The sequence below is a fragment of the Phoca vitulina genome, unplaced genomic scaffold (genome assembly GCF_004348235.1).
Source record: "Phoca vitulina isolate PV1807 unplaced genomic scaffold, GSC_HSeal_1.0 scaffold4, whole genome shotgun sequence".
Classification (NCBI taxonomy): domain Eukaryota; kingdom Metazoa; phylum Chordata; class Mammalia; order Carnivora; family Phocidae; genus Phoca; species Phoca vitulina.
The window spans coordinates 66,445,979-66,458,421 of record NW_022589707.1 but is presented as its reverse complement, the minus strand read 5'-3'; the positions used below and the strand labels follow the sequence as shown (position 1 = coordinate 66,458,421).

The 12,443-nt window shown below is 37.4% G+C and overlaps 1 protein-coding gene across 2 annotated transcripts in view; it reads left to right on the top strand.

Moving 5' to 3' along the window:
• ZNF804B (zinc finger protein 804B) overlaps positions 1-10,596 on the top strand; it is a 509,973-nt gene extending 499,377 nt beyond the window's left edge. For both annotated transcript variants that reach the window (XM_032402225.1, XM_032402226.1), the window contains one exon: positions 3,856-10,596. In XM_032402225.1, coding sequence (XP_032258116.1) covers positions 3,856-7,510 — 3,655 coding nt within the window. In that variant the 3' untranslated portion in view covers positions 7,511-10,596. The remainder of the gene's footprint in view (positions 1-3,855) is intronic.
• The last annotated feature ends 1,847 nt before the right edge of the window (positions 10,597-12,443 follow it).

Genomic DNA, 12,443 nt, shown 5'->3' with positions numbered 1-12,443 from the left:
TCCGTTAGAGAAGAGAGGAGAATTTACTAGTAATAAGAATATTCGAATTGGACTGATGGAAAAAAATGATGCAGAAAACTTGTAATGGATCTTATAAAGGGCAGTCAACTTTGGCCATCTCTTGAGTAATTCATCGCAACCTGGTTCCTCAGCAAGCCTAGTTATTGTATGGAGGTGGAGAGTCATTCTGTTTGTAAATTTCTACTACGTATGAATTTAAATAGAGTGTATATTGATATGGACATTTTTCCAAATTTCAAAAATTATAGGACCATTGACTCTGAGAATATGGAATTCCTTATGTAAGAGCTGGATAATGTGGGTCATTAGGATATTATATCATTTAAAGAAATTATGTTGTTTTGATATGTCTTGTTTCCTCTTTGGAAAGTATACTTTTTCACAGAAGATAATTAAATTGTGCATGTGTTTAGTTGCCAAGAATTAGAATTTTGGGAGAGCTACTAGAATGGACAATCTATTCATAAGAACGAAGGGGTACCTGTATAGTCACTTTTTTATTATAAATAAAAACAATTAGGTAAAAAATACAGGAAGAAACTAGAGAAAGTCTTAGGAAAAGGTGTAAAATCATAAATAAGGATATAACTATAAAAATTAAACCTTTAATTATGTTAAAAGGCATAAACTTCTATTAAAATAATAGAATTGAAAACCACAAAGATAGAAAAATAGGATTTTTCCAAAGTAATAAAAATAAACTAGATTTAAGATAAGGGAAATTAAAGTTTAGAAAGCAATGAGATAAAGAGTTTAAAGCATAAACATTAGTGGTAGAAGAGATTAATAATGAGGGTAAAATGCTAAAACTTCTGAAAAATATAATCATAACTGTGGATTGGATTATAAAGCGAGAACAAGAAGTAAGGACAAGAAGAGCAAAATATAATATGAAAACAATAAGAGGAAAGAGGATTAAAAATATTTAAAAGAATATAAAAGAAAGATGCTTACACATTAGAGAGATAAATGGTAAAATAAAACAGCAATACAGAAAAGAACATGAAGACTAACATAAATCAAAGCAAGAAAACACGCAAAACGGTACCAGGATAATAAGCAAAAATATTATTAAGGGAAAAATAGAGAGAGATAATATAAAAATAGTAAAATATCTGAGTCATAATGGAATCATGAGATGCAGAATGATAATATTCATGCACCAGGCTTTTGAAATAATTTCTGCTAAATGCAGATAGTAGCAGATTAATTGACATTGCTAGAAAAGGTAATTTAGCAGAAGTATAGCTCCCACTTAATCTAAAGTGTCTCTTTGGCCCTGAGGCAAAATCCAGAGCTGCAGATGTCTCTGCTCCTCATTCTTCTATCCCCAGGCTGCAGGCACTTTAAAAGACCAATAACTGTAATTAATCTCTGTGCTTTCTATTTCCCTTTATGTTTGAAAGAAATACTTAATAAGCTATCTTAGAGTGTTCCTTCCCTTTCTTTTTTGAAGTTTTTATTTAAATTCTAGTTAGTTAACATATAGTGTAGTATTGGTTTCAGGAGTAGAATTTAGTGATTCGTCACTGACATAGAACCCCCGGTGCTCATCATAACAACTGCCCTATCTTAGCATGTTTCTTCCCATTCTCATATCAAATATGCCTAAACACCCTCTCTAAAAAGCATTTTAAAAATGATCCAAAAAAAAGAAGATTAATGTGATGAGTAAGAAGCAAGTTTTCATTATGAAACAGTTACTGGAAATGTTCAAAAATTTATTTTCCACGAGACGCAAGGGAACGCTGTAATTCTAAAGCTACAGCCATTAGTTTATGAAGGGGGGAACAATCTGAAAGTATTAAAGAGTGAATGGCAGCTGAAAGTATTGTAAATTAAAATCCATATGGGCATAGTAAATGACTGGTTGGATATTGTAAAAAATTGAATTGGTAAAATAGAAATTAAAAGCAAGAAATTCTTTCTGAATGAGAGAAATACACTAAAGACACTGAGTACTGAGATAAATAAGACCTAAAAGATATATTGAGGAGAGCCAATACACTTAACATATAAATTCCCAGGTGAAAAACTAAGCAGAGAAGAAGCAATAATCAGAGAAATCAGAAGAAACTATAACTGAACTGAAGAAGTTGAATTGAAAGGGCCCAGCAGTACTAGCAAAAATTAACCCAAAGAAATCAATCTGTAACTATGGTCTGGTAAAATGTGATGCATATATATATGTATAATATATAAATATAATAAAAATAGATCCTAGATAATAAATACAATAAAAATACATTATAGATTGGAAATATAATAAATATATATACATAAGTGAAAAGGAAAATTGCAAAATCATACAAGTGCACCAGTGGACTCATTTCAAAAATGAATAAAAGGAGGCTAATTAAGTATTTTTCTACAATATTAAACCTGTAAACACGATGAAGCGAAGTATATGGAATTTGGTGGACAAAAGGAATGTTATTCCAGAGTTCTACGCTGATTGGCCAAATAGTCATAAGTGAAGGGAACAAGAAAGAACTTCTTAGAGAAGGGCTCAGAAAACACACCTCTCCATTAGAATTGAAGCTACATGTGGGAAAAGATATCACTTGTTTTGGTATTATATACTCAGGTAACAAATGACTGAATAAAAATAAAATAAAAACCTAAACTAGAAAAAAGCAAACAGACACACATCCAAGCATGTAGGAAAAGAAAAGGAAAAAGAAAGGCAAGTCAAAGCAAAAAATCAGATAAATGGTGTGATTTGTGTTGCCCGCCCCCCAGGAAGGCCAATGTAGTTTTAAGGTAGAACATTAAAGAGACAATTTTAATCTAAAGAGTTTCATCTCTTACGTGTACCGGTGTTTCCAGTTTTCTGATTGAATTACTAATTTAAGCTCCGCAGAATGAATAATCTTTACAAAGCTGTTAAAAGATAAAACATATATATGCATAAAAGGTAGAAAGAAAGTATTTTGGTGAGGAAGATGAAAAAGAAAAGATTTCAAAATAATTGAAGCTATGGAGACGGCTTGTAGATGTGTGTTACTTTATTATGCATTTGTTATAATTGGTCAAAATAGTGACCAGTCATGAAGAAAGAACTAGCCACACTGTTTCAAAGGGAGACAAACAGGAAGGAATTTTAAAACTGAGGCAACAAAAATCATAAACTGGTAGCCTTTATACAAAAAGGCAAATGAAATAAATATTTTTATGCTTTGGAAATGACTTTTAATTCCATTTAATTCCTTATTTAATGTGAAGTCACCGATTGAAAAACTTTGTGAAAGAATGTTAAATCTATATTCCAAAAAAATGATAGGTTCTGCAGGACATCTATTGAGATGTAAATGCAACACTTTATTTTCTTTTGCAGCACTAGCGTAAGATAGTCACTTGCTATTGCTTCTTGCTAATTTCAAAATTAGAGGAAAAAATGAAACAAGATGAAACCAGAGAGGGGGACAAACCATAAGAGACTCTTAATCTCAGGAAACAAACTGAGGGTTGCTGGAGTGGAGGGGGGTGGGAGGGATGGGGTGTCTGGGTGATAGACATTGGGGAGGGTATGTGCTGTGGTGAGCGCTGTGAATTGTGTAAGACTGATGAATCACAGACCTGTACCCCTGAAACAAATAATACATTATATGTCAATAAAAATTAAAAAAACACACTTAAGTGATGCATTTTAGAAATAGCCACTATGAAACATAGGTGTACTGAATTGTATAAATCCAGTGAAATGGTTATATTATAATAGACATAGTTTCATAAAATAGCATAACTCATCATAAAAACACTAAGAAATGTTTGCATATAGATAAGATTTCAAATCCAATGTCTTAATCATTTAAATGTTTATTGTATTTACAGTGTTTCTGGAAATGGACCAGCATACAAAGCTCCCAGAGTAGCCATAGAAAAGCAACTTCAGCAAGGAATTTTCCCAGTTAAGAATGGCAGAAAAGTATCATGCATGAAGAGCGCTCTTCTCCTTAAAGGAAAGAATCTGCCCAGAAGCATTTCCGATAAACAGCGGTCCACCATGCAAAACCGACCCCAGTTACAAATGGACAGACGTTATTTGTTCGGAAATCGGGTACCACAAGCCTCTTCGGATCTCAGCGGTGCAAACCACAGGACAGGAGTATCATTTTCTTTTTCCAAAAAAGTGCATCTGAAATTAGAATCTTCAGCCTCTGTTTTCAGTGAGAACACTGAGGAAACCCACGATTGTAGCAAGTCACCCATCTATAAAGCAAAACAAACTGCGGAGAAATACAAGTGCCGCAGGTTTGCAAATGAGGATACACATCTCACTAAGGAAAAAGATATAAACATCACCCCAAGTCAACTGGAAAGTGTCTTACACAATACCTTCTCCATAAGATCTCAGATCGTGCAAGACAAAAAAGACTCTATTGATGAAACACTAGAAGATTCGATTGGCATTCATGCTTCATTCTCTAAATCTGATATTCATCTTTCAGATGTGGATTTTACTCCTTGCAGCAGAGAAAAAGAAACTAGAAGTACGGTGAAGAACACTTCGGAAAACTGCATTCATCACTCATGCCAAGCAAATGCTTCCTCCAGCCCACCAAATATTTACAAGCACAGTGATGCCAGGATATTTGAATGTCTGAATGAGTTTCCATCACTGGAGCCAAGAAAGCAAAACAGGACAGTGCTTCTGAATCCCAATTCCAGAATGGAGAAGGGAGAAGAATCTTTAGATGAAACAGAAAGAGTTAGCAGAAATGTACAGAGGCTTGTAAGAGATGCGTGTCCCCATGATGTGAAGTCGAAACCATTGCCTTTTCTCCACGTACAAAGTAAGGATGGCCACACCACCCTCCAGTGGCCTACGGAACTTCTGCTCTTCACAAAAACAGAGCCCTGCATCTCTTATGGATGCAACCCATTGTATTTTGATTTTAAGCTTTCTCGGAACGCAAAGAGTGACCATGATTCAGAGGGCCTAAAAACAGAATTGATGAAGGAGCCCTCAGAAATGAAGACAACAATAGAGAGCCAAGTCTCAGGTTTAATTGAAGACCAACAAAAATTGATCCAAGAAGACGATCAATCTCTGAAACCAAAGATGATAGCTAATCCAGATTGGGAAAATTTCCAGAGAAAATATAATTTAGGCTACAATGATTCTGAGCCAAATATGAGTCAACATAATTTTAGAGCAAGTGATTTGGAAATGAAAAATCCTGAAGTGCCTGCTTACCTTGATATCTCTCTAAAGAATTGTGTAGAAAACAACAATAATAGTGATAATGAACTTAAGGAACCTTCAAGGGCCCATTGGCAAAGCTGCCCGAAGGTCATCCTAAATGATGCAAATGAGGGCCTAGCTTTTTCTCCTTGCATCTCGAGGACTAAGAAACCAAAACTGATTCCTTGTGATCCTCATTCGGATACTGAAGTTGGAAATCAGTTCACCTGGAATTCGAGTCCTTACCCAGTAAGGGGTCACGGTGATCACGGGAAGGACGTTAGTGTAATTTTGAATAGTAACCACATTAGCATGGCCAGCAGGGCTTCCGGACGTAGAAACAAGAGAGATTCTCCAAACTTGTCTCTGAGTAGACTTTCTAGCCCTTCAGACACATGCTCTGGCAGTACATCCAGCCTGAGGAGTGCTTGTTCAAGTGCTCAGTCCGGGGATGATGGCAGCGGTAGTTTGCTCTTCTTTTGTAAAAGAGAACACAGCTCCATTGAAAGGCACAAAGGGGGACAGCAAACACACAACTGCCCCTGCCCGTCTGAGGAGATGGTCAAGGGCACCTGCCTGCCATCTGAAATACCGAGAGATCAGAACTGCAGATCGTGGGAATCGGCTAAGAATGAAAAACACTCCACTCATAGATACGGCCGCTGCAGACAAAGATCTAAACTGGGCAAAAATCAACAGCAGTTTTCAGGGGCCAAATCCAGGAGAATCCCCCACTGTGATTCTAGCTCACAGATGTCCTGTCCCGGGAACAGTGAAAAGCCACCAAATTGCCAGGGACCTCGGCATGGCAGATGGGGCTCTTACTCAGGAGAGAGTATTTATTGCTTAAATAAAAGCACGAGAAGTCAAGAGTCTTTGGACAGCCCTCATATTTGTGACCTGGGAAAAGGAAAATCCGTGCAGTATAACTCTGGGAACATCAGCTGCCTTCTGAGGAACTGTTCCAGCAGCCCTTCTGAAACCACGGAGTTGACAGAAGGAGAGAGGACTCCCCTGACAGCCAAACACCTTTTAGAAAGAGTGCAAGCCAAGAGGTGTCAGGAACAATCAACCAATTTTGAGGTCTCTTCAAAGAACCGTAAAAATGAATCAGAGGCTCATTCACAAATTCAATGCACAATTCAGTTCACACCCCTGGGCTGTCACCAACAAGCATTGCCTTTGTCTGAAAAAACACAGAACACAAGTAAGAAAGGGAATGATCAAGGCGGTGCGATTCAAAGGACTCTAGAGAAAGACCAAGTCAAAAGTTCACAGACAAATAATGTCACCGTTTTAGGAGATCCTGATTGTGATAACCATCTTTCCAAGGGTCTAATTCATGTAGTAGCGGATTCTCAGTCACCAAACATGAAAAAGAACCCAACAACAAAAGAACAAGTAAAACCTTTAATTAGTGAAGTCCAACGTTTTACTCAAAGCCGTGACCCAGTACCAAATGATTTCCCTGGTGCTTTTCCATCTAACAGATCTACCGGTGTTACTGATTCAACAGAGACCAAAGAGGACCAAATAAATCTAGACTTGTGGGATGTGAGCATACCTATGAATCATGGAGAGGGGGATATAAACTCTTACTCTGACAGAACTATGCAGAAGCATGACGAAGTAGAAGATGAGTCAGAAGTGTGCCATAAAGCAAGCTCGCCCCCTTTAATTCAACAGCCAATCACATTTTCTCCAGAAGAAATAGATAAATACAAGCTCCTACAGCTACAAGCCCAGCAGCACATGCAGAAACAGCTCCTATCGAAGCATCTTCGAGTTTTGCCTGCTTCGGGGCCGGCTGCCTTCTCCCCGGCCTCGGCCATGCAGACGGTCCCGGTTCACCAGCACACATCAATCACCACCATCCACCACACGTTCCTGCAGCATTTTGCTGTTTCTGCTTCCTTAAATTCCCATGGCAGTCCCCTCCCCATAGCTCATCTACATCCTCTTTCCCAGCCACATTTTACTCCGTTCACGTTTTCCCCTCTGACTCCCACCATCCTCCCAGCGCACCCCACTTTCTTAGCGGGCCATCCCCTGCATTTGGTCACCACCGCCCCCTTCCACCCGCCTCACATCACACTTCAGTCCCTGCCCTCCGCCACATTGATCCCCGCATTGTTTGGCCCTCACTTAAACCCAGCCACAGCTTCTATCATCCACTTGAATCCTTTAATTCAACCGGTGTTTCAAGGTCAAGATCTTTGCCATCATTCTTGCTCCAGTCAGATGCAACCGTTAAACGGAGTGAAAGAGGCCTTAAATGTATCATCAGCGCACTTGACCTAATAGGTGTCAAAGCCCCTCTTGAGGATAAATAAAATACATTGTCACTACCTACAAAAGTGATATATTTAAAGTGGTCTATCTGATTAAGGTTTTAAATATTGGTGCCAATTCAAAATGTGTCCAGTATATAAATACGAATGAATTGCCAATATCAAAATAGGAGCGTTTTAAGAATTTCTTTTAACTCACATAAATAACAGAGCAAATTTAAAATAAGTTTGTGGAAAGGTAAAGGGAAATGTGTTAAAGGTGTGTTTGGATGAGTTCTCACATAATGTTATAAAATGGTAACAGAAAACATTTGGGCAGATCACTGATACTACAAAGAAAATCAAATGGAAAATAATATTGTATGTTCTAGATGTTTGTTGAGTGAGTGAATGAATAGATTGCACAATTGGTTTTATGCATCAGATAGTAACAAAAGATCAGTGAAATAAACTGCTTATTAAAAATAATTCCAATGGTTAACTACTAAGCTTTCAATCAATATAATCTGTTTCAATCAAAATAATTTATATTTTCATAGGCAATAAGAGATGGCAAGAAATTTTCTGACTAATTCAAGTTGAAAATTACTCTTCAATGAAAAACAATCTTTACACAGATTGTATCACTGAGTTTCTGTGAAAAGTTGGTTTATCTTCGTTTCACACACATCTATGTTAAGAGAATTTTGTAACTGTAAGAATCACCAACATCTAAAATTAAGAATATTTAATTTTTGTATAAGAAAACATATATAAGCTATCATTAGTATTTGATAATGCAAAATAAAAAAGTAAAATATACTCAATACCATTTTGAATATATTGCTTAATCTTTCAAACATTACAGGGATTAAAATATTAAGTTTTCTTTATTCTACTCAAGAAATCTTACTGTGTTCAGCCAATATTATGTATAAGTAGAGAGATGAAGGTTTGGAAGTGTCAGAATTTTTACATGATATTTATCAAGAAAATCTTATAAATTATTTTGTGTATTTTACTCAATTGTAATAGATATCAGTAAAACACAGTGAATGGTGATGAATAAAATCACCATTCGTGTAATTTTGCAAACGATCTTAAACATTTATTCAAAATGTTTCCTGGCCCACAGAATCTGCATTTCTTACATCAGTATTCTAAATGGCTGTCCAGTTAGATTTATTATTTTATATTCGTAAAATGAAAGAAAAACTCATATGACTGCACATTTCCTATGAATATGAGTTTCAGAGAAAATCAACTAAGCAGAAATGGAGTGATCAGCCATCTACTGCGTGTATGATGATGTCAATGCTTCTGTTAAATGAGACGGGTGTCTTATTCAGCCTGGGTTTCACAGGGAAGAGAACCATCCTCACTGAAGTCCTATAGTGCATCAAGCAGAGTCAGGCTAAGCACCTGCTCTGTTATTTCACTTAATCTTCACAGATGTATTTTGAGATCAATGTTATCATTCCTCTGTACAGACGAGGAAAATGAAGTTGAAAGGATAAATTCTTAATACTTGGTAAATGATAGGAAAGGGTATCTTTGATACTGGGGAGAGAGAGGGAGAGAGACAGATAGGCAGAGACAGAGAAAGGAGATAACGTGATTTTGAAATTGTAACATAAAGAAAATATGTAGTTTCCTAGATATCATCAGAAAGTTGCAGGATGGGGATTTTGACTGAGATATGTCAGTAAGAATGTCTAATGTCTGAAAAGAATCGAAAAATGGAGGAAAGGCATCAAAAAGCAAAAACAAAAGCCCTCTATATTTGCATGGAACTTCATAAAAATCATTATAAAAGCACGAATAATAAACACTGGTTAATAAACACTGGGTGAATCCAATAGAAGTGAAATAAGCAGAATATTTATTACAAAAAATAAATGACAAATGGACCAGCAGATTAAAAAAAATAATGTGGATGACAATTTCCTAAAACAGATTACACAGTTGACATAGAGCCAAGACAAAGTAATTATGGGAACACACTAAAAGTCCTATTATGAAAAAGAAAGTACCTGATTAATTTCTATAATTGTCTTTGTGACAATTTAATCTCTTCAAAGGTTAGACCAGAGAACCTCTATTGGGCACTTCATTTTGACTAACAAGGACAGATTGATATGAGTTGATGGCATGGAAATGACTGTCCTGTATTATCAGTGATGACAGTGTTCACTGGCTGTACTATCTTGGACTATGGGAAAGCAGACTTCACCATTTAAATAAGAGATAACTTGTACCACAGAGTGAGAAGTTATAAGTTGTGTCATCACATGAGGAAAGCTACAATTATAAAATATTTCAATAAGGAGAAAAACAGTCCTTTAAACAATCCAATATAAACTGAATGGGGAAGACATTCAGAGTAATTTTTTAAGCGCCATACATCCATGGATCAAAATGAACCGAGATTAGGTTAATGTCTTTTTAGATCTCATTTATTGGAAATATCGAAAGAAGCTAATATTTTGCTTCTGCTTGCTGTTTACTGCTGGGGCAGATGATCTAATCAAACAAACAAACAAAAAACGGTTGTGTTACCTAAATCTGATTTCATTACAACTTTTCTATTAAGAAGACAGTTTTTCGAAGTAGAACTTTGAAAGGAACAAGAGGAGAAAGCAGAGATAAAACGCTTAAAAAATTCTGATGACCGGGATTCCAAGCGGGATTGCCTTGAGGAGGGGGAGCTGAGGGACCACCGCATGGAGATTAGGAGAGGGAACTCACCATGGAAGACAGAGGAGAGGAAGATGATTCTTTGGCTATCAAACCACTGCAGCAAATGTCTCGGAAAGAAGAGGCTCATCACAGGAAAGATGAAAAGAGGAAAGAGAAACGTAGGCATCGTAGCCATTCAGCAGAAGGGGGGAAGCACGCTAGAGCAAAGGAAAAAGAGCGAGAGCATGAGCGCCGAAACGGCACCGAGAGGAACAGGACAAGGCTCGCGGAGGGTGGGAGAGGCAGAAGAGGAGGGAGATGGCCCGGGGACACTCCAGAAGGGAGAGATTTTGTTAGAGGAGCACCTGGGCTGCTTAGTCGGTTGGGCGTCTGCCTTCGGCTCAGGTCATGATCCCAGGGTCCTGGGATGGAGCCCCACGTCGGTCTCCCTGCTCAGTGGGGAGTCTGCTTCTCCCTCTCCCTCTGTCTGCCACCCCCCGCCCCCACCCGGCTTGTGTTCTCTCTCTCAGTCAAATAAATAAAATCTTTAAAAAAAAAAAAAAATCGTTGTAGAACGATCATGGATAAGGAATTTGGAATCTATAGAGAAAATTATTTCCTGGCTACTACAAATGATTTGAATCTTCAGGTTTAAAAGAATTTTACCAGAGTATTAGAATTGCTTAAAGAGAGCATCATGGTAGCAACTGTCCTTGAGAAAACATGCAGAATCTAAGAGGAGCTAGAGTAAATATCTTTACTTTTATAAAGGGAGGAGCTAGAATAAATATCTTTACTTTTATAAAGGGAGGAATGTTGAATACAGATATTACTGATTTAAAAGTTAGCATATTCATAAATAAAATGTTAAGCAGAATGTCTAACGAAAAAGGAAGAGACAATCACTGGTAACTATTAAGAAAAAATAATACAAAAATAAATATTTTCTTTCTCATTTGTCCACTCTATTTTCATTCTCATTCAACAAATATATATTTAGGGCCATATGCTAGGCAGTAATCTAACTGCTGGAGATATAATAATGATCAAAACTAACAAAAATAATGTCAAATAGTTTAATTCTACTTGAGGCATGCAAACAAAAACCAGAATAGACAAGTGAAATATGTATTATGCCAGATGATGATAAATGCTATTGAGGAAAATAAGGAAGAAAGGCAGATAAAGGGATTCAGGTGATGTAGTGGGTAAAGCACTATTTTAAAAAGAGTATCAGGGGAAGTTTCACTGTGAAAGTATCTTTTCAGCAAAGACCTGAGAGAAGGAGCATTTCAGACTAAGACAGGACCAAGTTTCAACAACTTGTTGGGTGTGCTTACTATGCTCAAGAAATGGCAGGGAAACACTGGCTGCAAAAGATTTCAGGGGGAGTATTATCGGAGATAAGGTCAGAGATATAATTGTGGAGCAAAATCATGTAGGATCTTGTCCACCATTGGAATGACTGGTTTTATAGTGAGATGAGAAGCTACTGGAGAATTTTGGCAGAGGGGAAACGTGATTCGTCTTGGATTTTTACTAGGGTCATTCAGCTATTGCATTGTGAATAATCTCCAGGAGAGTCAAGGTTGAGGTGGGGAGGCTGATTAGTAGATTGGAAGCAGACAAGAGAAGGCAATGACGTGCTCAGCCATAGTCTGGTGGGAATGTTGAGAAGTGCTGAGATTCTAGATTTATTTTGACAGTAAGGCTGGGAAAATGTGCTTCATATTGCATGTAAGGTGTAAGACAAAGAGAGGAATTAGAAATGACATGATAGGGGCGCCTGGGTGGCTCAGTTGGTTAGGCAACTGCCTTCGGCTCAGGTCATGATCCTGGAGTCCCGGGATCGAGTCCCGCATCGGGCTCCCTGCTGGGCAGGGAGTCTGCTTCTCCCTCTGACCCTCCTCCCTCTCATGCTCTCTGTCTCTCATTCTCTCTCTCTCCAATAAATAAATAAAATCTTAAAAAAAAAAAAAAAAAAAAAAAGAAATGACATGATAGTTTTTGCACAAGGATGGATTTACTGCTCACTGAAATGGAGAACACTGTGGAAGGGTCAGGATAGGAGAGGGTCAGTTTAAATACTCTGTTGGAGATGCCTAAAGTTATACAAGTGGAGATATTGAGTTTAGTTGGAAATATGGGTCTGAAGTTTGAGTAGAGATGTGAAAAGGACATACACTTGAGAATCATCAACGTATAGTAAGTATATAGAAGCCATTACCTTGGATACTATCATCAGGAGTAGGTAGGGTAGATATAAGTTTTGCAGACCGAGCCCC